The sequence below is a fragment of the Podarcis tiliguerta genome (genome assembly GCF_965153285.1).
Source record: "Podarcis tiliguerta genome assembly, chromosome: 3".
Taxonomy (NCBI): Eukaryota; Metazoa; Chordata; class Lepidosauria; order Squamata; family Lacertidae; genus Podarcis; species Podarcis tiliguerta.
In genome coordinates, this window is record NC_139536.1 from 52217742 (window position 1) to 52244468 (window position 26727).

At 41.1% G+C, this 26727-nt stretch overlaps 2 protein-coding genes across 10 annotated transcripts in view; one reads left to right on the plus strand and one right to left on the minus strand.

The window, feature by feature from the left end:
* Window positions 1-20286, plus strand: part of EZR (ezrin) — a 36366-nt gene extending 16080 nt beyond the window's left edge. For both annotated transcript variants that reach the window (XM_083434160.1, XM_083434161.1), the window contains exons 4-14: window positions 4012-4107; window positions 5579-5853; window positions 6004-6087; window positions 7055-7201; window positions 10632-10728; window positions 13045-13208; window positions 14157-14287; window positions 15301-15461; window positions 16832-16924; window positions 17829-18080; window positions 18849-20286. In XM_083434160.1, coding sequence (XP_083290286.1) covers window positions 4012-4107; window positions 5579-5853; window positions 6004-6087; window positions 7055-7201; window positions 10632-10728; window positions 13045-13208; window positions 14157-14287; window positions 15301-15461; window positions 16832-16924; window positions 17829-18080; window positions 18849-19013 — 1665 coding nt within the window. In that variant the 3' untranslated portion in view covers window positions 19014-20286. The remainder of the gene's footprint in view (window positions 1-4011; window positions 4108-5578; window positions 5854-6003; window positions 6088-7054; window positions 7202-10631; window positions 10729-13044; window positions 13209-14156; window positions 14288-15300; window positions 15462-16831; window positions 16925-17828; window positions 18081-18848) is intronic.
* Window positions 20287-21771: 1485 nt separating this feature from the next.
* Window positions 21772-26727, minus strand: part of SYTL3 (synaptotagmin like 3) — a 36553-nt gene continuing 31597 nt past the window's right edge. For all 8 annotated transcript variants that reach the window (XM_083434150.1, XM_083434148.1, XM_083434151.1 and 5 more), the window contains 2 exons: window positions 25573-25778; window positions 21772-22028 (listed from right to left, as the gene is read on the minus strand). In XM_083434150.1, the coding sequence (XP_083290276.1) occupies window positions 21898-22028; window positions 25573-25778 (337 nt within the window). In that variant the 3' untranslated portion in view covers window positions 21772-21897. The remainder of the gene's footprint in view (window positions 22029-25572; window positions 25779-26727) is intronic.

Consider the following 26727-nt stretch of genomic DNA (forward strand, 5'->3'; position numbering starts at 1 on the left):
ATTAATCATACTTAAACTGCTCAGCACCTGTCACTGCTGTGGGATTACCAAATGGGGAGAAGAAAATACCCTGTATTAAAGGGGATGTGGTAATGACTTAATGGAGCATATCCCAAAGAATATTGGAAAGGATTTAATATGTTCAATCTGTATACTTTGGAAATGGGCTTCCATTTTGTCATTTCTGCTTAGTAAAGGTCACCACAGAATTTGCAACAGGAAAGCTATGCTATTCTGCCTTACTAGTTCCTTAAGGTTTATAAGATACGCTGTCTTTAAGGGATTTGTCTGTTATTGGTGGCTGTTGTAAGAAAAATGAAAGACAATTGGGAATGATCAATAGAGTGTAAACATTCATAGATATGATAGATAGCCCATTCACCTTATTACAGTGATTGAATACAGGTGTGGGTAATATTCCACCTGCGTCCAGTTTGCCATTTATATTGATATCCTCAGGCAGAGAGGCAATGACTGCAAGGCATTTGACCTATGCACATGTGGGCCTTTGTGTTAGAGACTATAATGAACTGTGTAGTACAGCAGAGGGTCTGTATATTTCTATTATTGTGAAGTCAGATAAAATTGTACAGTGCTACAAAGAATAAAATCCAGTTTTCCTCTTAATATATCTTGCAAATTCCTATTTTATTTTATTTTTTACAACCAAGGAGGAAAAGCAATATTGCACCATCCATAGCTGTATATTAACTACAGTAAAGTTTTAACTATTTTTTGAAGTTGTGAATAGGGAGAGGGAGTTTTGTTAATAAATAACAAATATAAGGGGTTAGCAGTCACTTTCCTGCCAGCAATTTAACTCTTTCACAAGGTTTATGTAAGAATATAGGATTTGAGAATTTAGCAAGTTTTCCTTATGTAGAAAGGAAAGGCAGCATGTTGTGGGGTGTCAGTTCTGTGCATTTTATGAGGGAAATAACGTTGGAGGCTGTCAGTGCCACCATTTCTCTCTGTCTAGGCTAGGAAGCTGACCAGGTAGTGCCAGCAGCCTGCTTAATGCTGAGAAGTGCAAGGCAGAATTGTTTACAGGAATGGCAGATCGATAGTGGAATAACCCTCCTGGGTCAGAGGAAGGTTCATCAGTTCCCACATTCTGTCTCCCAGGGATGTAGAGCATGTGTCACATTGAGCGCCCTCACCTCAGGACCTGACATTTGGATGTAAATTGCTTCCATACAACCGAGATTCCTTTTAACAGCTAGTTTATTTAAAAGTAAACTATCAGGAATTGCCTTATCTAGTGTGGTAATTATTCCATGTTATGTTTTGGATGGGAGAAAAAAACTTTATTTTGTCTGACCTGAACCTACTGCGAATCAGTGCCTTTGGATTTCTGTGTTTGTGAGTGTATGAGAGAGAGAGATTTTCTACCTCATGCTTCCCCACCCACATAGTTGTCTCTTTTCTAAACAAACAAACAAAGCCCCAATGTTTTAATAAGGGGAATGTCCTAAGGCCTTGCCAGTGACCCAACTGCAGCCCTGTAGCCACACAACCCTGACCCTGCATTTAAAAATAAGGTATTCTAGAACAGATGCCAGTGGAGGCCTGACAAGACTTCTCTCTGTAGAAATGATGCAACATCTCCTCTTATCTGCCAATATGTACAACCAGAACATAGTCGCTTTCCTTCCATAAAAGGGTCTCTTTCTTGGCTTTTTCCTTCCACACCATCACTGTGCCTTACGTAGGTATTTTCAGGATTGGGGTAGTAGCACTCTGTTTCTGCTGTTGGTAACATCAGTAAGCCTGGAAACCTTGCCCGCCCCCCTAAAGATGTTGGGAACAGCAGAGTGAGGATGAAGATATATGAACAGGCCTCAATTCCCAAACAAAGTGTAATAAATGAAAAAAAGATTAAGTACCACTGCCCTAAAGGGGGCAGATCTCTGAGGAAGTTGTCATACAAGTGTTTGCCCCTTTGATCTGTATTCATAACGAAGTTTATGCTGTCGGTTCATCCAGTGTGTTTAAAGCAATTATAGTGTTCATTAAATAATTTATCAGATCTGGAAAGAGCCAGACAACCCATGGTCCAGAAAGTCTCGCTAATTATGCTCAAACTGTACTGGAGAATAGATTTAAACACAGCCCTGCAGAACATAAATTAACTTAGATTGGTACATTACTGAGGCTGAATACTGCAGTTTCCCTTGGTTGCAAAACTAGTTCTGAATGCATGAGACTCTCCTAGAATATATAATTCCAAGTGTTCATTTTATCTCTGGCACTGTTTTAGAGTGTGTGTTTTCTCCTACATTCAGTGCTTTTTATTGGCTTTGAAGATTGTATTGATAGGGATTCACATTGCCACCCTTTATTTCCTTGCCAGAAATATTTTGAGTAAATTCCATTTGTTGCTTCCTTTAAAATGTTTTAAGTATCAGAGTTGTGAAGCAACAAATCTGCACTATACTTTGCAAATCTGAGTGGCATTCCTCTCCCACTTTGTGTTCTGTACTCTTAATCTCAATATTTTCCATAGCACGTAGTAAAGATTTGAAACTTTTCCAGGTGAAATAGGGAATGCTGAGAGAATTATGTGATAGAATTGTAATTAAACAGTGGTGCAAAATTTTTGTGTTACTTCACCTAATTCTTGGGCATATTTTTGGGAGTGAGGCATTTTATTTTGTTTTGACACTTGGTTTAAAATAGTATTTTCAACTATTTCAGTAAGAAAACTGAGGTTACATGAGGCTGGAAATTTTACTTAATTCCAAAATGTCAAAACAATTCATTCTCTCTTATGCATTTCCAGACAGTAAAAGCATAGTCTTGAGAGTTGGTCTTGTCTTTAAATAGGGCATCTTACTTTTATCTTTTTGTAAGCTCTTCCTTGATTTCCATTTTGTCCCCCATTACTTGTCATTGATTTAATCTATTAGATTATCTGTCACTAATAATGTAATGCAGTTGAAGGAGACAATCCCCACAGAGTGTTAATTAAAGGCAAATGGCATATATATGTCAATTGGCTATCAGGGCAACTAGTAGATCACAGTAAGAGGAAATCACTGCAGAAGGAATGCCATTTTAACACATGGCTAGCTTTATGCTACTTTTAATCACTATTATATATTTTCAGGGTGATTTTCAGTAATAAAATAGTATTTATAAAAATATGTGTGTGGTATAGAAAATTAATAATGGGGAAGTCTTTGACACCTTAAAGCATCTTCCACCCCACAAAGCAGATGCTGCTAATTCATTCGTTTTTGAAAATTTGTACAGTAGTTTTCTTTTTAAAAAAATCTTATGTGATTACTTTTGACAGGAGAGCAATTACAGTTTTGCATGAGCCTAATAGTTGTTACACTTGGCCGCTCATCTTGTTTAAATTCCAATATCAGAATTAATTACAGGAAGCATTTACAGCTTTCAAGCAGCTTTGCAGTTTTTATTAAGGGAGGATCACATTTCAGAGATACAGCTCCTCCTAGCTGAGCTTTCTTTCTCTATCTGGGTCTTTTTGAACCCTGAGACTCTTCTTAAAAGAGACATCTAGTTATGCTATTACTGATGGTAGCTAGTTATGCTATTACTGATGAGACTGCACCAAGCAGCTCTTAAATTTTGGAGTGCTTAAAAAAGAGAAAGAGCTGTAAATACCTATCGGTTTCATTGTCTGTTTTGCACACTGATTAATCTGACCTCTGATAATATGAGGCAGCAGGCAACTGATCAGCATGTCCTTTGTTCAGTCTTTTTCAAACCAGCATTTTTACACGGAAAAAACCTTACCAAGCATTTGCCACGTTCTCCTCTCAGCCTTTTGTTTCTTCCCTGTATTGAATGGGATCAAATTCCATGGGATCAAGTAGTCCTGGCAAAGCTGGCTTTTAGAGGGTCTTGAAATTTGCATCTTTTTCAGAGGGTGGAGTTGGCAGTCCACATATTCAGGCTTACGTGCTATGGCAAGAGTCTTAGAAAACATAGGTGTTTGACCTTTTTATTTTAACTCTTCTGGCCTCCCTTCTCATCTTTTAGGTAGTCAAGACGATAGGCTTACGCGAAGTCTGGTACTTTGGTCTTCAGTATGTGGATAACAAAGGATTCCCAACCTGGCTGAAGCTTGACAAAAAGGTAAATGAAATGAAATGAAATGGAAAATACAGCCACTAGCCGCCTTAGCTGCATCTCTGCATTACTTTATTATACAAGAAGGGCACACAGATAATATTGAGAGTATGAATTTGGTCAATATTAGTCTGCAATGGGACTTACAGTACAATGAGACATTCGATTGGGCCTGGCAGACACTAGGGAGCCATCTACATCAAGACTTCTATCCAGTAAGCCCAGCAATTGCTGTGGTGACTTCCAGAGGTTAAAATGCTTAGTATGGGAAATTCCATTTAAGAAAAAAGAGGTGCAGTGTTAAAACTATTCAGTCCTCTGGTGACTAACGGCCTGGCAAACAAGAGTTCTTGCTTAATTTCTGAATACTGACTGTTTGTACATAGTCTAGTCTCAGCTTGTCTGTTGCCTACTCCAAATAGCTGGCTATTGTGTTTATTTCAATTAGCGGAACTTCTCGGTATACATTGCTTAATCTCTGCAGGACTAGTTGCCAAATTGCCTAGAATAAATTGTTCTCTCAGATTAGTGAATTGCCATGTGGAGACTAGTATAGACCTATTCCTTGTTCTAAAGCCTTCAGGATTTTTAAATAAAACAAGCCATGTGTGTGCCTGTGTTGTCATAGCTTTCTCTTTTCCAGCCTACGGTTGCTATTATGGTTGATGCTTTGGTGAAAAATACAATAGCATTGTACTGCAGTTCTGTTCTGTCTGAGATAATTTATTTCTCTTGCCATCCTAGCAAACATTCAGCATGAGCTGTACATAATATTGATATACCTTAGGAATGCTGATGCACTAGTAATTTGGTCTGGCATTGTATAATGAGCAAAGTGGCTGAAAGCATGCACTCATTACTTCATCACACATCTACGCATCTATTTATTTAATAAATTAATGCTCTGCTTTTTCACCATGCATCTCAAAGCTGCTTAAGAAAAGGCAAAACATACATCGTTGCATCCAGATAGTTACTATGAGGCTGCCCTTTGACTTAAATAAATGAAGAGCCCCTATCAAAAGTAGCACCAAAGAATGGAGTACAAAGTAGGATGCGAAGAGCAAAATCGCCTCTTGGCAAGTGGGAAGCCTTATGGTCACAATGCTAAGGACAGTGTTCAACTGAATTAATTGTGTGAATAGAATGACACCTGCTTCTGCAACTGGACTCCTCCACCACCATCACCCCATGCCACCCTCAGTTATACTCCAAAGGGATAGGGGAAACCACAGAACAAATTTAGGAGGGGTGTGGAGTAAGGGGAGGAGTCCTGTTGTGCAAGCAGTTTTTCATCTCACACAAGGAGCTATTTAGAGTTTCTATGCAACTCTAAGGCTGACAACCAAAAGACTTAACTTTGAATAATGTGTTCAGAAATGTTAATAGTCAACAATAACTTGCTAACATTCCGTTGTGTTTTAACATGCTGCTCATGTTTTGCTGCTGCTCCCTCCTTGCCCCCTCTCCGTTTCAGGTCTCTGCTCAAGAGGTCAGGAAAGAGAACCCTCTGCAGTTCAAATTCCGTGCCAAGTTCTACCCTGAAGATGTATCTGAGGAGCTGATCCAGGACATCACACAGAAGCTGTTCTTCCTGCAGGTGAAAGAAGGAATCCTTAGTGATGAAATCTATTGCCCACCTGAAACTGCAGTCCTCCTTGGGTCTTACGCTGTGCAAGCCAAATATGGAGACTACAATAAAGAGCTGCACAAGCCTGGATACCTCAGTTCTGAACGCCTCATTCCCCAAAGGTGAGAATGTCTCATGGAAAACTTAGGGACAGGGCTTCTCTGGGGAAATTTAAAGGCATTCTTTAAAACTAGATGTACACAAGTTTAAACTAGAGCTTACAGCTTTCTCACCTCATGGGTTTTCTTTTTGTTTGTTTTTTGTATATTTAGAGTAATGGACCAACATAAGCTCTCTAGAGAACAGTGGGAAGAACGGATCCAGGTCTGGCATGCCGAACATGGTGGAATGCTCAAGTGAGTTATGGCACTGAAGGGGTCTGTCTGTTTTCTTGAGCCCACATTTTGCATTCCCATTCCTCATCAGCTCTTAGATGAAAGGTAACCCTGTAGCAAAGAACTTCAACAGGTTCTTTACATATATCTTGCTCTGGCCCGTCATCTTCTCTGCATTCCTGATACATAATTGTCCGTTGATGTATGTAGAAATTCCCGTGCTGGGCACAATGTGTGGGTGAAGCACAACGTGATAGACTGGAATTTTTGAAATGCTCTTGAAAGTACACAGGTGGGGCTACATTCAATGAGTGTGTAAGCAAACATGTGTAGTGTGTAAGCAAACACGTGTATGTACCTGTGCATACAATAGAGATGAGTTGTAGAAATCAGCAACTGCACACTCCTCCACCCAAACACTTGCACGTGTGTACAGGTAGTTTGTATCTGTTCATTGCAACTTCCGAACAAGCTTATAGGCAAAAGCTTTAGAGGATTAGCAAAGCTGGAAATTTATGGAAGCATTTCTATTGTACCATATCATAAAATATAAGGGCGGTGTACAAAAATAAAAAAAGCCATTAAAAGCAATAGAAAAAATAATTGTGGCGAGTGGCTAGTTAAAAAGCTGTGAAGGCCTGTTGGCACAAAGATGTCTTCAAGGGACGCCTGGAAATCCAGAGGAAAGGATGGCAGCCCATCACTGCTGGAAGAGTGCTCCACAGCATGGCATCAGCAATACTAAATGTCCAACTTCTAGTTAAGGCCAGTTGGGCCTCTGCTGTAACCCGGGTACAACTAACAGGTCTCATGTTGGACAAGAAATAAGTAATATTGTAATCGTTTTGTAGTAAGGTGGTGTTTCTGTTAGTCTCCTCCTGTTACCCCAATGAGTGCATTTATTTTCCCACTGGCACAAAGGTTTTCATCAGTCTTAAAAGAGAAACATCATCTAACATTTCCTATGTATGATTTCCTTGTCACCCAGAGAGAATGCCATGCTGGAATACCTGAAGATTGCCCAGGATCTGGAGATGTATGGAATCAACTACTTTGAAATCAAGAATAAGAAAGGGACTGATCTCTGGCTAGGAGTAGATGCACTTGGGCTGAACATTTATGAGAAGGACGACAAGTAAGCGGATGTTTTATTATTCCTTTGAGGTTGAAGAGCAGGCATTAGTGCCAGATAATTCTCTCGTTATCTATGCTTTGTATTTTTATGGCAGCCTTATCAAAGCAAGTCACCTTGGTGTGCTGAATGCGGTTGTGCTGGGAAACACGTGGCCCCAAAGTGACTTGCCTTTACTATCTCCAAACTGCGACCTGTTTTCCCCTTAACTTGTATACTAGCCCTTTAGAAGGGCAGGCAGGGGTCAAACGGAAGAATCCATTATATGGTGTAAAGGTAAGCCATATATCAGATCCTAATGATAGGGCTGGCAGAAGCTTGGATCCAACTTCATCAAAACATTGTGCACAAGCAGAATTAATGGGGAGGAATTCAACATTGCACTTTGGCAATCATTCTGTCAGGGCAAGCATTTTGGCTTGTCAGTTGGAATGATTCCCCCTTCACCTCCTGAACCCCCAGAGCCAATTTTGAGGGGTGGGGAGAAGGAAGAAAGCCCCTTTGTACAAATTAAGTTATTGCATTCATTAGTTGAATCCTGCCCATTATCTCTTAACTGATCGCTGGTAGGTGTCTACCAACATCTGAAGCAGACAGGACTCTAGGGCCATTCAGAGCCAATATACAATATATTCAAGTTGGAGAGAGCACTTTAACTGACTTTTGTTAGTGGCTGGCTCCAGCCGTGAGCCATTTGTGCGTACCTGTCCTTAGATGGCTAGGTTGGGGTCAAACTGGAAGCAAATTAGGTTGTGTCCTCTGCCATACACAAATTTGTAGCTGATCGTCTTTCATTAGGTAGCTGTGAGATCTCTAGTTTTGGAAGAAGGGTGAGGAAACAGCAGAGTGGTAATCAGGGAGCAAGAGAGAAGAAACTTAATGGGGAGAAAATGTAAAAGAAAACTAGTCTTATTCACATTTAGCAGAGTTAAAGGATATGAGTTTGGAAGAATCTGAAATAAAGAACATACCTTTTTGCCAGTACTAACTTTGGTTTGTCCTCTCTGTTCAAGGTAAACCATAAGCCCATATAACTAGAGATGTCAAGCAGTTTATGGAAATAGGATAGAATAGGTCTTCATGTTGATTTTAAATTAAATAGTCTTGGGATGGTAGAGTAGGAGAGAGATTTTTCTGAAATGCTAAGGTGCACCATCACCCAGAAAACAAGGAGTGTCACTCTAGGTATTGCATGAGTGAAACTACTTCTAGTTTTAGTGTAGCCATAGTCATTCAAACAGGTTTTGCAAGCTATCGACGCTTCAGAAAGGAAACTTTGCCTCTGAAGGAAAATCAGGGGAGGGGCAAAGTAAGCGCTGGGACACCTGAAAATTAATTCATAACCTTCATGGTATGAAGAGGCTGGATCCCACCCTCTCTGTTTATGCAGTTAGATATCTCAGTTTGCTTAAATGAATTAGAGCTGGGTTGCACGTGAAGGGCTGTAGGTAGGAATGGCCAGGTAGGAAAAAAGAGAAGGGGCCCCTGCACATTTTATTAGTTGTTTAGAGGCAACCTTCTCCAACCTGGTGCACTTAAGATATTTTGGACTACAACATTTGGAAGGCAACAAGTTGGGGGAAGTCTGGTGTAGAAAAGGAATTTCAGCAGGTTTAGCTGGCATAGCTTGTCATGCCTGTTGGAATTTCCTCTTCTACACAACTGTGTCAGAACCCAGTCTTCTTCCTTTTTTTTCTTTCCTTTTTTGCATCTGGCCACCTTAGCTGCAGGGCAGAATAGGGCAGAACCACACCTGTGGTTAATAGAGCTTAACATATAAATATTAGTGCCACTGCTTTTCATAATGAAAACAAAATTATAGTTCTTCTGCACATAATTATTGTGTTGGTGTTTTAAAGTGGCAGACAGAAGGGATACATTAAATTTTAGTGTTACGGTTATAATTTTATAGATTGTCCTTCTAGAGATGGGATTGAACAGAGGGAGCATTTTGACACCTTTCATCATAAGAGATGTGCAATACACACATATAAAGTAAATGGGTATCAACATATTGAGTGGATTTTAATAGTTTGCTTTGCTTTAAAGCAGAAATTGTGATGTTGTTGTTGTTTAGTCGTTCAGTCGTGTCCGACTCTTCGTGACCCCATGGACCAGAGCACGCCAGGCACTTCTGTCTTCCACTGCCACCCGCAGTTTGGTCAGATTCATGTTTGTTTGCTTCGAGAACAGAAATTGTGATAGTTTGCCATTAACTGGAAGTGAATTTTTGACATGAATAAAACCTGCATAGAAATGAATTGATGGGCAAGGTGCAACTAAGCTTCCATAAGATAGTTTCTTTGGTTCTTTTCAATCTGCTTGTATCAGAAGGACAGGAAATTTAGAATGGTTGAACACACAGCAACCCCGGAAAAAGTAATGCATTAAAGCACCAGTGAATAAGCACTAAAAAAAAGAGGATGCATATTTACATAAAGTTTGCTATGCAAATTTGCATAAATATACTTTCAGAAATAATTGTCTCTCACCCTAACGGGGAACAAGACTATGGCCACGTGACCTGCGTGTTCTGCAGGTGTGAACCCTCCATGGGCAAATTCAGAGCGACTGTTGCTGCTCACCTTTCATATGGTTATTTATATTTTCATCAGATTTGGACTGGACAGCCTTTCAAACAGAGGACAGTCCTCCCTAAAGTAGGACACATGGCTGCCCAACTGTCCCGAAAGGCAAAACTCAAAAGTCACAAAAACCAGACAAAAGTCAACCACCACAGACTACCCAAACAATAGCACATCTCAAGAAACAGGCAAATCTCCACCCGCGAAGGGGGAAAGGAATACATATACCCCACTCAGAAAGGCAGCACACAAGTGTGCATACACACAACAAAACAAAAGGCATTCTGCACACAATCCCCCAAGCAAGCACCAGTAGGATCCCTTTTCCTAATTAAAAAAAAAAGGTGTAGCAAGAAAGACCCTCGCTGACCAGGTGTAGCAAAAAAAACCCTCGCTGACCAGCCCCTCCATTCCTTTGTTGAGAGGAAGTCTTTGGTCTTAACCTGAGCCCCAGAGGTATTCCGAGGAAAGGAGACGAAGAGGGAAAGAGACTGAAGTTCTGAACTTCTGTTTTCTAGCCAGCCCAGCACTGCTCAAGTTAAAAGAAGAAAAAGAAAAAAGGGAGGGGCAAGGGACCTCCAGCTGAGGGTGACATAATATCTGTGGGGCCCCAGATCTAAGAAAAATCAATACCTAGGTTTAGAACTACAGGCCCCAGCCCTGAGATTAAATTGAAAAATGGTTTGCTTTTACGTAATTCTTGTGTACATAGGACCAAACCCGACAGTAATGATGCTGTAGAGATCTGACCCTTTTTATATTTAGCATAGTCACATTCAAGACAATTTATGTATAGAATCAATGTATCTTCTTAAAAAACAAAACCATAATAATTTTTGTGCTTGCAGATTAACTCCCAAGATTGGCTTCCCTTGGAGTGAGATCAGAAACATCTCTTTCAATGACAAAAAGTTTGTCATAAAACCAATTGACAAGAAAGCCCCAGTAAGTATTGCCGATGACAAGTATTCCTGCCAAATCGAGAGTGTTAACTTCCATCTTTACTCTGATCTTTTTATGCTAATAGCTCAGTTGTGGATTGTATGTGTCAGCAATCCACCAGTACTTCAGCTCATAGGTATCAAATTCCTTATTAAAGGATCAAGAAAAGAAATGGTGGCATAAAAAGTAACATTGACCTAATAGAAAATTATTGCCATTCAGTTGTGTCCCCTCCCCCTTTTAGTATTTTCTCCAAAATGTTCTTTGTGACCTTAATCTGTAGTACTTCAGAGACCACAGGAGCAATGACTCATTAACTCTTCCCAGCAACAACTCAGATTACTGTTTCCTGTATCTGATGGAAATATTTCCTCCTGAGGCTTCTAAATATCTCACCCCATAGACCACTTGCTGTAAATAATTTGTATTTGCTAATTGCCTTTGCCCCCCCCCCTAAATACCCCTCCAATGTATTGATGAGAGCTTGGTGAGTGAAGTTGCCTCCCCTCCAGACTCTCGCTGCTTCGTAGCACTGAAAGCCTTTATTTCCATGAGATAAATCTGGTTGGTGACAATTCATGAAATGCTCCTTTATTCTTGTGTGCATAAGCTTTCCATGCAAGATAGTTGTTCATTATGTTGTAATTTATATACAAAATATTTATGAATCTTGGGCATAGCTGGTCTTGTACAAACTGGGATGCACTTTTAAAATGAGATTTTTTCATGAGGGTATTACAAAAATTAGTGTAGCCAAGGGAAGGGCATTGTGTCTATACTTAAAAATTTTGAACGCACAAAATGCTTCGCAGTCTGACTGTGATATGCAATGAGTACTAGCAAGGTTCTCCTGCTGGCAATTGCAGAGGGAGAAAAGCCTTTGTGTGTGCAGGGCACTGGATCACAACCCACATGGATCTTGGGAAAGTGGGTCCAGAAATTCAAGGGTTCTCATTCCTTTTACTTAAAAAGAACTGCTATTAAAAGTCAATTTCATACACAGTAATCTGCATAAAAGGATACTCTCTCAAATGAAATGCACACGTCTTTATAGCCATGATCAAAGCTCAATGAATGTCTTTTCTCATGAGCATAGTAGTCTGTGAAAACCTTGGTAACAAAAGAACTCTCAACCACTGCTGCACTATTTATCCTATTAGGAGTGGGAATTGAGAAGCTGTATAGGCATCCAGTTCAGAGAAACACTGAAGACATGGTGACCTCTGTGCTTTAAAAAGAAACATACACTGCCTTGGATGATTAAGGCATGCCTTCTGTTAAGCTAAAAGAAGTTTGAATTATTAGGGAAATAAGAGCCATTGAGGTGTAGGAATTGGACTGAGGAAGTTGGACTGCAAATACTTAGCTCAGCTCTAAGCAAACATGACTTGCCCCAAGTCGCTATCTACCTCAGCCTAAATTGCCTCACAAGGCTGTTAGGCTAAAGGGGGATTTTAATTCTCATTGCTGTGAGGTCCTGACATACAAGTATGATAAATAGCAAGAAAATGTAACTTTGCAGTTCAGTAGAACTGGCAAGATGCAGGTTTGTGCCAAGTTTACTTTGGTGAAACAGCAGTGAAGTAACTTGTTTCAATAAAAACTCAGTGTTGGAAAAAATAAATGTGATAAAAGTTATCTCCAAAGTACTGGACACAATTTTGTTTAAACATTTTTCATAGCTTTGAAGTACACAGGGAAAAAGGCAAAGTAGTAGCAGTAGTATTAATAATTAATAATAATAATAAAAAAACAAAATAAAAAAACAATGTTTTAAAGCTGACTGCTTGGAGAAGTGGAATATTTGTTTCCTCTGCCACATGAATGGTTTGGTCCAGTTATTTGACAAAATGCTCTCATTTGAGTCTACATCCCATGCTGAGTATATTAATTGGTGCAGTATATCACTTCAGATTAATAGGAAGATTAAAGTATACATCTCATTGACACACTTAAAAACAAACAAACCAGAGTCATAGACACTTTTATTGTACTGTTTTTCTTAACTTTAAATTCCATTTCCATAGTACCATCAAAATCTCTAGTCTGCGTTTGCTTCCCCTAAGTTCTCTTTTCTCTTCTCTCCATATTTGGGCCTTGGCTCATCATTCTAAAGCGACACACCATGTGTAAGTTTCAGGAAAAGAACAAGGCCCCATACAATAAAAACACATAAGCTGTTGTAATAGGATGCTGCTGCCTGTGTTTTCCATAACAAAGAATTAAGGACTGAGTGGGGAAGATGAGAATGCTTGTGGGAAGTCCAAGTAGATGATTTTATTTTTTTTACTTACTTTCCCCCCTTCCTCCTTCTGCCAGGACTTTGTGTTTTATGCTCCTCGTCTAAGAATTAACAAGAGGATTCTGCAGCTGTGCATGGGAAATCATGAGCTGTACATGCGCCGTCGGAAACCTGACACCATTGAGGTCCAACAGATGAAAGCCCAGGCCCGTGAAGAGAAGCACCAGAAGCAGCTAGAAAGGTACTCGTGGTGGTGGTGGAGGACAGTGGTGGGAAGGGTGTGGTTCACTTGAATGGAGAAAGTGGCTGGGCCTAATGTGTTGTCTTCAATAAAACTTGGCAGAGGTAGAGATTGGTGGTGAGGGTAAAATGCCACCACTGCAAGGGTAGAAATCTAGAGAACTCCGTTTTTCTTGCTAAATGTAGGCATGCACACTTAGCTGAGAAGAGGTGACATAAAGCAATAGGTAACTATTTAAAGAAATTATTATATGCTTTATTTTGCAAACTGCCTTAGGTGCCTTTCCAAAAAGGCCATATATAAATGCAACAAATGACTATGAAAATAAATAATATTGGATCACAATAGAACTGTGACCTCCAGCATTTTGTATCCCATATCAAGATGCTCCAGAGATCCATCTTAATCAATCTTAACCACTATAATGCAGTAATATGGCAACTAAGCAGAACCAAACCAGGGAACTCATACTCCTGGAATCTCTATTCTTCCTCCTTTATGAAGGCTCCTTTGGATAAACAACACTCATTATCAGTTTAGCAGTTAACCCTGCAGCATATTCTATGTTGCACTGGTGCTGCCTACCACGCTCCCCCAAATAAACTCAGATACATGGAGTCATCCCTATAATGTGATGCCTACCCAGAATGGAGCTAATAGAAGTCATATCAGCAGTGGGTAAAGCCTGGTGAGCAGCTAAATTCCCTGATTCTCTCTGGCACAGCTCCATACTTTGTAATTTCTTCCTAGTTTCTTAATTTGAGAGCTTGTGGCACCTGATTGTTGCCGCCTCCCTGGATGCAGCCACAGGAATGTTTGAATGCCATATTTTCATCAAGCTTCTGTCATTGTAGAAAATCACAGAAAAGAAAAGCTTTTCACCCCAGCACAGGATAGTTGTGAAGGGGTAAGCAGACTTGTAACCTCCAGAGTTTCTATCCGTTACAGACAACAGCTAGAAAATGAAAAGAAGAAGAGAGAGACAATTGAGAAGGAGAAAGAGCAGATGCTAAGGGAGAAGGAAGAACTGATGATGAGACTGCAGGAGTACGAACTGAAGACGCAGAAAGCAGAAAAAGGTACAATTTGCCTTCATTAAACAGGCAACCGGAACCCATGGTTCCACCACTTCCTCACATTCTCAGCCTTGCTTAGACATCCAACATGGCAGTGTGTTGGCACACTATAATACCCTAACAGTGCTGTCGCATGACATTTCATTGGGTTTCATGATAGAAATATACAAACCAGGATAACATCTACTTCACTAGAGCACAGGAACCACTCTCTTAATGGATGGAGGTTTAATAGGAGCTTCCTTTTAGTCTTTGAATCATTTATTACTTGTGCATATTGCTCCATAAATACAGCTGGCATTACTGCTATCTACAGTTAGATGGCTGAGCTAAGCAGTTTCATAAAAACAACTTCTAAAATCTCCCTCAACTATTAATCAAACTATTTAAAAAATACGGTAGGCGCCTTGTAATCTTGTTTTACGATTATATAGATAATTCAAGATTAGATGTCTGCCATAATAACCCCAGGAAAATGTTATTGAAAACCCAATCCGATGTCCAATACGCATATGTGGCTGTAAAGTTCCTAAAATGTCTGCACCCAGTAGTGGCAGTTCAATTGACAGGAAGCTTTTCCCTTTGCCTAAAGGGAAAATGTTAAACTGCCTGCATTGCCGGATGTTTTCTGAGCAGACCAGCTGTGAGATCTGATGCAGTGCACCGTAGTTTCCTTTACACCCTGATCTGGCTGAGCCAATCTCTCTGAACAAGATTATGAAATCTAAATGCATAACATCCCACTGCCCTCCCTTTATCCTGTATCAATCCAATGCTTTAGAATCCGTACTTTTCCTGCATCCCTGTAAGCAGCATAATGCAAAGCTATACCTATTAAGCTTCAAAGAAGAATGTTTTACATATTGATAAGACCTTGGAATTGTCTTGGCATTCAGAAAGCAAGCTCCTCTTTGCATTTGCAGGTAGAAGACACCGAATTTGCTAAGTATCTTTATAAGGCTGGAGTTTACAGAAACACAACTTTTTATTGTGTGGCTTTTTCCCCCCCATTGCAGAGCTCTCAGACCAAATCCAAAAAGCCAGGGAGCTTGAAGATGAAAGGAGAAGGGCTCAGGAGGAAGCTGAACGCCTAGAGAACGAGCGCTTAGCTGCTCTGCAAGCCAAGGAAGAACTGGAGAGGCAAGCGGCCGACCAGATGAAGAGTCAGGAGCAGCTGGTATGCATCCAAGGCACTTGGGAGATAAACTCTGACAATTATATAAATAGTAGCAAACGAGTTTGGCTGAATGCTACATTGGGGGGGGGGGGGCAAGAAAAAGTTATTGACCAAAGCAAAGCAAATCCTACAATCTAGGACAAATTAATACATGGCTGAGAGTCTGTATTCCTGAGCAGTGAGTCTTGAGAATGAAAGGGGGAAATCAAGATACTGTACAGTATGGACATTTGTTTTTCATGGAATTCGTGTCCTTCCTTGCCACTCAAAGCAAGTATTACAGTAGAGTAATACGGGGAAGCATTATAACCAGAAGACCAAAACATTCAAGCAGAAAACAAGCCCAGTGTTTAAGAGACAGGACAAAGTGATCTCACAAAACAAATTCCATTTATCTGGGCATTACCGTGGTGAAATCTCCCTGTTACCTCTAGCTACACATCAGCTGGTAGTGAGATATGCAACAGACCCTAATAGTAGGTTAACTCCTGCTGGAACATCGGGCCAAAGGGCACCTGATCCAGCATCCTGTTCTCACAGTGGCCAGCCAGATGTATATAGGAAGCCAGCAAGCAAAATCTGAGTGCAATCTCAGCTGTCCTCCACTGTGATTGATTCCCAGTTACTGAGATGCACAGGCATATTGATCATAGCCATTGTTACTGTTTTTATTTACTTATTATTTCTGGCATTTATATGCTGCTCAATCATTAACATTTCTAGGGGTATGCATAAAAATAAACCATACAGGAGAAAATAAGAATTCATAAAACCAAATAGAAACCTGAAAGGCAACCTTAAAATGTCTGCAGGAATAAGAAAGTCTTTGCCATGTGCCTGTCTAATCTCAGGTGGAAGGGCCCATAACATTAAACACAACTTCTAGTAGTTGTGCATCTAAGCTATTGAGGTGGCACCTATAGACAACCCCAAAGATACCAGTGATATAAGGGATCAGGCAGGCATTAGGAAATCATGAACCCAGATTGTTAGCTAGTAAACATTCATAGCATTATCTTCTTAAATACATCCAAGTTGGTGGCCCTCTACTTAAGGTTGTCCCTCTCCGGCCAACTCAAGGGCACTGGCAGAATCATATTGGAGATAAATACCCTTGCGGTATTCTAGCTCTAAACCACTTGAGGCTTTAGGGACATAACCAGAATCTTAAATTGAACAGGAGTGGAATAACATGCCTCCCTAGAGCTGGTTCCAGCTAACACTATTGCAATGGCATTTTGTACCTGATTTTTCATCAGGAGAGCAGCGTCATCCAAAATGGATTGCTTCCCTACTTCTAGATCTTACTGACCAATAGTACTTCCATCTTCTCCGGATTATGTTAAAATGCCTTTCTCTCTGTCAAACAGGCTACAGAGCTTGCTGAATACACAGCCAGGATTGCACTGCTGGAAGAGGCAAGGAAACGCAAGGAGAACGAAGTAGAAGAGTGGCAGCACAGGGTAAGTGCTAAGTTTCTTTAGAGCTACGTATCAGTCTGTTTGGCCTCCAAGGGTTTAGCAGTTTTAGTCCTGCCTTGGAACTTTCAGTGCCATTAATCTGAGAGTAAGAGCTACACAGTTCTGTAGAACAGTAGTTTTTGCTACTCTTCCAGCCCTAGAAGCGTATGATGGGATTGTGTGGGGTAGGACCAGATTGTTCACTTAAGATATTTGTATATCTTCTGAGGTGCTTGTCTCAAAGTGGTTTGTATAAAAATGTTTAAACAATAAGCATTTGTAAAACTGCTTTATTTATAAAATAGTTTAGAAATAGCCTTTTACAATCCATCTCAAACCAGTGTGTACAAGTTAACATGAAAAAATAGTAAAATCACAGTAATTAAATACAACGAATGGCCCCCAGGACACCATTCATCCTGAGATTAAACCCCTGAAATGTTTTGAGCGCTGAAAAATGACCCATATGGGTGCTTGCTGGAGCTCCAAGAGAAGGTAGTTCCCTAGGCAGGAGGCACCATAGAGGGGGCCTTCCCCGTGGCGGCCATTGGCAGGATTACAATGCAGCTAGGAGAACCTCCAACGGCTGAGCACAATGTTCAGACAGGGAAACAGGGAGAGAGGCTCTCTTTTAGGTATCCTGATCCTTGGTTTGGAGTTTTAGAAATTAAAACCAAAGCCTTGGTACTTGGGCTGCTAGCTTGTCACCTCTTTTAGGAGAAGTGTATTATGTCTGTGTTAGGGCATTCCACTGAGTTACCTCACTGCAGCCTTCTGCACCACGTGTGGCTTCCAGACCAACCTCGGGCAAAGCCCCACAGAAGAAGAGTGCTCCTCGTTCTGTACCCACCGGAATCCTAGTAAAAAGTATTTTGTCTAAATTTTATTTCTGGTTCCATTACAATAGGCTATAGAAGCCCAAGAAGATCTTGTAAAAACAAAAGAGGAGCTGCACTTGGTGATGACTGCTCCACCTCCTCCACCCCCACCTGTGTATGAGCCAGTGAACTACCATGTCCACGACAACCTTCAGGATGAAGGAACTGAGTCCTCTGGCTACAGCGCAGAATTCTCCAGTGAAGGGATCTTGGATGATCGTAACGAAGAGAAGAGAATCACTGAAGCCCAAAAGAATGAGCGTGTGCAAAAGCAGCTGAAGGTACGATACAGCTAGATCAGTTTCACATGACTGAGATGAATGCTGCTCTTCATGGTTAATGATTTTGTCCGAAATGGGGCTTCAGTCCCAGTGTTTCCATCTAAAACCATACGGTAGCCACTTCATGAAACTGATTGTGTGGATCAGTAGCCCACCCAGTTTGTGCTCAGCAGCATCCATGTTGCCCAAACATATGCAGCTGTCCTGCAGAAGATGCCATGTTCAGTCCCTGGCATCTCCATGCAGGACTGGGAGAGATTTCTGCCTTGAATGCTGGAGAGCTGCTGCCAGCCAGTGTAGACAAACAGAGCTAGATGGACTGAGTGGACTCACGCAATAGAAGGCAGCTGCCTTTGTTGGTTGTTCCAAAGAGCTGAGAGATGTTTATATCTGCTTCTTTCACTGCCCTTGTACTGAATGCTGAACCTGTTAAATGCAGGCGCTAATAAATGTACCAGGAAGCTCATATGGAACTGAGGATTCTTATATTTCATTTAATAATTGTGGGTCGTTATTGTAGGCCTCAATTGCCTATCTAAGGAAGCCTGGCATGGCTAGGATTGGAAGAAATCCAGAATCTTCTAAATTGCCCGCAGGCTCACTTCTAGTTGTCCTATTACAAGAAACACCGTGGCAAAGATTTTCATATCCTGGCTTCCAAGCAACAGAAGGACTGAGGAATGATGTTCTGTTATGGTCTTGTGTGCTACCTCATACTCCCCTAAGTATTTGTATGTCTGTGTAACTCATGTGTTTTAAATATTGCAGACGCTGACTGATGAACTAGCCCAGGCCAGAGATGAGAACAAGAAGACACAAAACGACCTCATTCACACAGAGAATATGCGGCAAGGACGAGACAAGTACAAGACACTGAGGCAGATCCGACAAGGCAACACCAAGCAAAGAATTGACGAGTTTGAAGCTATGTAAATGCATAAGGCAAGACTCTGGGAAAGGCAGGTTTTCAATGCTGACCTTTCTTTCTGAAGGGTCACTGAACAGTCATACCAAAAAAATAAATAATCCCCAAACCCTCACACCTGTCAGATGCTACCTGATTTTAGCTTAATACAACATCAGTTTTAAGCATACAAGGATAGCCACCACAAGGTTTTCAGTCAAGACTTGGTGAAATTTGGTCCTATGCTAGTGCCAAAAGGCTTGTCAGAATTGTTTCTTTTCCGTGTTACTATTGTGCTGCTTGTTACACTGCTTGTCTGCACCCATTTCTATAGTGTGGTAGGTATGTCCAGATTGGGGAATCAGCCTACTAGTTTGCTGCACCAGGTTGTTTCTTAAGCAGCACAGACAATTCAGGGTTGTAAAGATCTTCATGGCGTCCATCTCTTTCCCCCCCTTACACTGTTGACATTTCTACAGTGGTGGCAAGTAGTAAGTCTGAGGAAGCTTATTAATTGCACTGTTGTATTGGAGAAGTTCCCACAGTGATCATTCAGAAGCTATGCATTACAGGCACACTTGGATGCTCTTCTTACATAACAGATAGGCAGGGATATTGTTGGCCTTCAATGTTATTGAAGTGTGGTACTCCAGCTTAACCAATCAGCTGTAGTGTAGTATTTATATATACCTATGTTAAAGATGCAAGTGACAGATATAATTCTAGTTTGAAAAGGGAGGATAAAAGTTTTTTGCTTTGTATATTTTGTTACTACTTTCAGACTTAATATGAAAAGAATAATGTAAAAAATAGACAATAATTTCTAGTCTCTGAAGCCAAGGCAGTGTAGGAAACTATTTTGATCTAGAAAACATTTGTAAAGATGATTTTTTTTTTTTTTTACTTTAAAGCAAATTGTGATAACATGGCTGTGATTCAGTATATACAATTTCACTGTACCTATTTTTTTTTCTAACAAATTTTCTAATTTTTTAAAAATGATATAGTTTCAGACTCCAACCATGAAGGGACTTTGTCAGCTTATTTTCTCTATTAAAGAGAATTTCTATGGATTTCTTCTACCACTGTGTCCATGTTAACTTCCACCCGTGAAACAATCCCACCTCAGGCTTTGGAAATCTGCTAGAATGTCAAGTGAACAATACATTGTTAGCTCTGTTCAACATGTAACTCCCTATGCTGCTTTGTACTCAAAGACGTTTTAACCGTTGTCTCCTGATAACAGTGTTGTGGGATTTGTTTGTGTAATTCACCAACAAATAAAAAAAAATCTGCAAGGCAGCATGTGTTTGAAGTTCTGTGTGATTTCCCGCCCCCGCCCCCCCAAATACTTTCTATTCCTGCCATCAAAGATATTTGAAAAATTAATGGGTGGTATTGGTAAATAAAACAGCTCATCTAGTCACTCTATAGAAGTTGAGATCCAGTGTCGTGTAAGTGAATGCCCACGTGTGCAATGGGTTGTCTTCCACATATCCCCATAATAAGCTCCAGAGGCTCAGACTCTGTGGACCAGATGGGGCGCTTGCAGAGAACTGGAGGTGGGAGAAGAGAAATCAGAAGCTCTATTGTAGATGCTTGTTGTGCACGCAGACATTCACTGGATGTCTCTTGGAACAGATGAAACAAAGGAAGAACAGAAATCATTGTAGTGATTGTATTATTAATTTATTTATGACTGTGACTTATCCTGTTTCCCTCACCCTCCATTTTATCACAATAAATTAAGTCCCTTGCATATATGGTTAAAAGACCCTTAGATTAAGACACTAGGGAGCAGATGCGTGTTAGGGTAGATAATACTAAATTAATTGGCTCAATAGTACTGGGAGCTATACAGGGGTACCTTGGTTTATGAACTTAATCCGTTCCTAAACTGAGGCACGCTTTTCCTAATGAGGCCTCCTGCCACCAGTGCCTTTCCACCGTTCTTGGACCAAGGTAAAGTTTGCAAACCAGGACACTACCAGTTTTGCAGAGTTCGTAAACCGAATAGTTTGTAAACAGGGCTGTTCTTAAACCAAGGTAGCACTGTCTATGGAACTAAGCAAAACACTCTCTTTGTGGTTATTTTCCAGTTAAAGAAGAAATAAGTGGTTTAGAAAAACAACTTTCCAAAAAGGATACATGTGTGTGCTTGTTTCCCCTAGCCCAACTAATTACATGCATAGATAAAATGCCATACATTGGGGTTTTCTTTTACTTCTGTAGATTACAGATACCAATAAATCAAAGATTTATCTCAAACTTTCATTGGAGGTGTTCTGTTCTTTGATGCTGACATATTTTGGCTGCAGTTATAGGCGTCATCTCAAGTAATTGGTGTACAGTGCTGCTGAATTTACAGGCATAGCCAGGTTGATTTAGGAGAACAAAGCTGAGGCTGTCAAAGTAGAATAGAAATATGGAGAAAGAAAAAGGTTTGGGCTGAGAGAGAAGCAGGCAGGAGTGAAAATGAACAAGGGTGTTACAGCAAACATTCTTGCATTGCTTAGTCCTAGCCTTTTGGAGTTTGCAAAAAGAGATGCAACCATGAAATAGTTAATCAACAGCAGCATTAAATTTCCAGTCTAACCTTGCTATTGCTTGAATTGTGCCAGGAAATCATGCCTGCTGCTCTGGCTAAGATACCCAGCTAGTTTCCCAGAGAAATGGGTGAACTCTAAATTTGCAGTTAACACTTGTGGATCTGAGGGTCTTTCACACATGCACAGTCTGACTTGCTGTGAAGCTCCTGACATACACAGAGATCAGTAAAGCTGTTCCTTTCCTGTTCTTTTCATTCATTGTTTACATTTCTTGGGGTTAAAATAACTGGCATACCATACTTGTCTGAGCAGGCAATGACCAATGCTACACATAGCTTTCCATATGTTGTTAAGGAAGAGACATTCAGAATTTAAAGGCAGGAGCATTAGGATACAGTGAAAGTGCTATGTCTGTCCATGTGTCTGGGCTGCTGAGCATCTTTTCCCACTGAAGACATGCTTGGGAGGTTGCATCCACTGTACCGGTTGATGTTTCTGGAAACACAAGAAAGGGAAAGTGATTCATCTTGACTTTGTCCATTTAATAGCTCTCGTTTTGTTAAGAAAACCTAACACCTCATGTCCTGATAGAATGCAGTACATGAATTACAATCAAGAATTAGGCAAAGGCTCCTCACATCTTGAGTTTCAATAGATACCATTATGTTTGCAAAACAGAGCATATCTGGGGTGTGAGAGTCAGACCCAGCAATTTCTTTGTTTATCTTACATGCAAACTTTGGAAGCAGAGCAAAAAGTTCAGTCTACTCTTCCAACTCCCTTTGCGGAGATGTCACATCTATTTATATGTGACAAATAAAACTTTGTGCTTTAAACATGTTTACATTCTACAAAGCCCTTTCCTGAAACCATGTCCTTTGAAGATAGTACATTCAGAACCAGCTCTCTGAAATTTGTTCCTACAAAGTTTTGAGTACTGAGATTCAGGCTGCTTCATGCATTTATCTGGTCAATGGGTCTCTTTTGCATGGTGCAAGTACACAGTGGAAACACACACTCAGAGCAAGGGTCCTCAATCTTTTAAAATTCCAGGACCAAAATAATGGGAAACCCTGGCACCACAAAATACCATTTTGCCGGAGAAAAAAACTGGTGATACTCAGTGAACCAAAATATTCATGCACACTCCAAATAAGCAGAAGAAACAGGCAAACAAAAAGCAAGTTAAACAATAAAAAGCAGCCAAAATACCAGGGACCTCTCCCCCCCCCCCCCAATTAAACAACATGCAATCTGGGGTGTGGAAAGGAAGAGCGTAGGGCAGCTGGAGGCCTGCACTTCTCTTTCCAGCAAGATTTAAAAGCTGGAAAGGAGCTCCAAAAATGTTTTCAAAAGAAATGGCAGGGGGTCTGGGGATGCCATGATGCCCACAGGCACTATGTTGGGGGCTCCAGAATTAGAGTACAATTGGCCAATTAAGTATGTGGATCATCGTTGAGTATAATCTATTGAAAGATTCCTCTTGCACTTTCTATTGTTATGAGTTTGTGGGTGCTAGACCACTATAATCTCCAGATCAAGCAAACGTTAGAAATTAATCAATGCTTGAAGTGTTAAGACAGACCTGTGTGTATTAAATTGTGTGCTGGAAAATGCTAATCCCCTGGAATTAACAAGTGATGAGAACTTATTAAGATAGGCGAAATTTCCCTTGTCCAGAAAATCATCTTGGGGTGGGGGGATGAGTCATTACAAAAGCCAATGGATCAAATGAACTTTGTGTTAAATGGCAAATGGATCAACAGATAAAGAGGGCTTGCGGTAGCAAGAGTTAAGAGTGATGTCTCTGGGAAGTTATGTGGGCAGAAGCCGAAGAAAAGCTGCAGGCAGGCAGAGAGCCATGGCTGATGTCAGACTCCTAAGCTGCACCTATGGAGGAAGCAAGAGCCTCTTGAAGTATAATGCTGGGAACCCCTCCATCATAGGGTCAGGTTGTATATATGTGTAAATAAACCATATAACATAAAGGCACCACAGTCTTTGCTATGCCTCATCCCCGAAACATGAACCTTGCGTAAGCATGCCTGGAACCCCTGGAATCTCACACTGCTTGGCAATTGGGGTGGCGTGTAACAATACCTTTATAACAAATGTAGTAAAGGTAAAGGTACCCCTGCCCGTATGGGCCAGTCTTGACAGACTCTAGGGTTGTGCGCCCATCTCACTCAAGAGGCCGGGGGCCGGCGCTGTCCGGAGACACTTCCGGGTCACGTGGCCAGCGTGACATCGCTGCTCTGGTGAGCCAGAGCCGCACACGGAACGCCGTTTACCTTCCCGCTAGTAAGCGGTCCCTATTTATCTACTTGCACCCGGGAGTGCTTTCGAACTGCTAGGTTGGCAGGCGCTGGGACCGAGCAACGGGAGCGCACCCCGCTGCGGGGATTCGAACCACCGACCTTTCGATCGGCAAGCCCTAGGCGCTGAGGCTTTTACCCACAGCGCCACCCGCGTCCCAACAAATGTAGCAGTTCTCACTCATTTACAAGAGATGTATACATTTTTAAATAAACTATGCAGTTTACGAAATAATCTTTTGCAGTTGAACTGGGTTTTGGAGTAGTTTGCTGGTCCTGCTATATTTTGTGTGTGTCTGTCCAGCTTTTAATTAGATGGGTCTTTGACACTGAGAAAAATAATGGCTTGCCACAGGGAAAGCTTAGCAGGATACAACGCCTGCTGCGAGCAATTCCAATTAGTGTTGCTAATGACGTGTCAGCATTGCTCTGTCCCTTTGATTGTTTGCCAAAGAGAAGGCCTTTATGACAAACTGAGGAGAGCCAAAACAAGGAAAAACAGAGAATACAGTGGATTAATTCAGCAAGCAGCAACTAGGTCAGTGGTTCTCGACATGTGAAGTGCTTCCATAGTGAACTATGGGGGATGTTGGCGTTCCCCTGTGACATCCTCCTAGTATACTGTATGTTCTAACTGGGCCAGGAAGCAAAGTTCCAATGCTTGTGTCGATTGGCTGTGCCAGGGATCAATAGGGTGGCTATCAGTGTGTTCTCCAAAGCTTCCTTTTAAGGTAGTATGGTGGACTTACGTGCCCTATTTCCTATGTTTAAAAATTCATCACATGAAATGGTCCTGCTGCAGGGAGAAAATATCATATAATAAACCAGAGCATTCACATTAGTGTGTGGACTGCTGAAGCCCGTCAGATGCAATTTTTAACTTCACCACTTTTTGAGGGAGTTATTATTTAAGTGAGGCTTCCAAAGGACTGAGCATCTGCATGAATGCTCCAGCTCATATAGTATCTCCTCAATGCAGTTATGGCAATGGGACTACTCTGTGTAGATATTTAAATGAATGAAATGGGGCTGTGGATCTCTGTTCCCGCTTCCTTTTCATGTTTGTATGGGCAGGGTAGTTCGCAAACTGAGCTATGAATCAAGTCACCCCTGGTTTGAATGTCATAAATTCACTGAGACCAACCTCAGACCCTCACTCCTCAAAATGAAGATAAAACTGACCTCTCTTTACATGAGTGTTTTACAAATTACAGGAAGATAATATATGTGATATGCTCTGAACAGACTTGAAGCTCTGCATAAACACAATACTCAAGTTGAATTACTTAATTCAACATACATGTTGAACTGAGATGAGGAACCTGGGGTCTTCCAGATTTTGCAGGGCTCCTGAACTCTCAATAGTATATTCCAGCAACTTCTAGAGGGCTACAGGTTCCTCAGCCCAACCCAGGACAGTCATTTCAAGCCTTAAAAAAATTATCTAACATGAGTTGTGCTGTTTTCCTAAAGTGTTTCATAGCCATCATTTTAGTAAACCTTACAAGAGTTGTGCACTGTGTAGACTGATGATATTATACCATTACATTATAGATGGGAGAGAGCCCGAGAACCCAGTGAATTCATAGCCAAGGCGAGATTTGATCTATAGAACTCCTAGGTCTTCCGTCTCCACCTCCTTCACATTATCCCTAATGCAATACTGTGCTATGTGGGGTGATTGTGATATCTATCAGCACAAAAGTCTCATTTTTTCCACTTACGTTTTCCGAGTCTTGCACCGCCCAAGAACTGATCACGTAAACCGAACGATGCTTGATCCCAGACAGTTAAGTCCAGGCAAGATTGCTGCAGCTGAGATGCGGTAACCCCATTAAAGACAAACAAGTGGTTCCATTGTGGCTGGGCTTGTTTCTTCAGCACAGGAGTCCTTTGTTTTAAGTCACGTTGCCCCAGGATGCAAAGGCAGCTTCCCAAAGAGAAAGTTAGAAACCATTCAGTGAGATTTATGACAGGGAAAAGGTGAGGGCACAATCCAGCTAAAGTTAGGCATTTTCAGTCTCCTTGATTTCAGTGAGGAAGTTGAGCATGCCCCATTTGAAAGCAACAGGGACTTTAAAGTGCTCAACTTTGACTGAACTCTGCCCCTACTTTGCAGAACAAACCAGTATCTCATGGCACCTTGAAGTCTGACATTTATCGAGGCTTGAGATACAATTAATGCAGGCATCAAATGAAGCAGGCACTAGCCTACAAAGGTTCATACTACAATTCATGAATTGTTAAGGTACCAAAATACAATGCCATTTTTTTCTTGCCACTGACTGACTAACGTAGCTACTCTTCTTGAATTACTTCAGGAAAGTTTTATAAAATACCTTACAATCCTTCAATTCTGTTGGTCTTTCTGTTTTTACTATAGGAGGCTTTAAACAAAGCAGGGGTAAGGAACCTTCAGTGCATGGGCATAATTAAACCTGGCACAGATCGCAATTTGGCCAGAGAGGCAGTTTTGCAGCTTTTCACCAAACCTTGCCCACCTGCCCTGGGCATGATGTCATAAATGACATTGGGTGGGCAGATAAGGGCATGGCCACAAAAGAACAACCATGAGCTTAACGTGAGCTCTTGACTGCTCCTTTGCATGTAGGGTTTACTGACAACATCAGTCAATTGATCAGTTGATCCGAGCCCATCAGGATTGGCTGTGCTAACTACCAGTACAGGCAGCCCCTTTGAACTTTGACAGGTGGGCAGGGCCTTTTGTCAGTTAATGCTGGCCCACAGGGAGGGGCCAGATTCCAGATTAAGCATCTAGTCCCTGGCTGGATCCAGTTCCCCACTCCTGAACTAAGGTCTTGTCCCTCATCCTCATCCACACACACACACACACACACACACACAAACACACACAGATT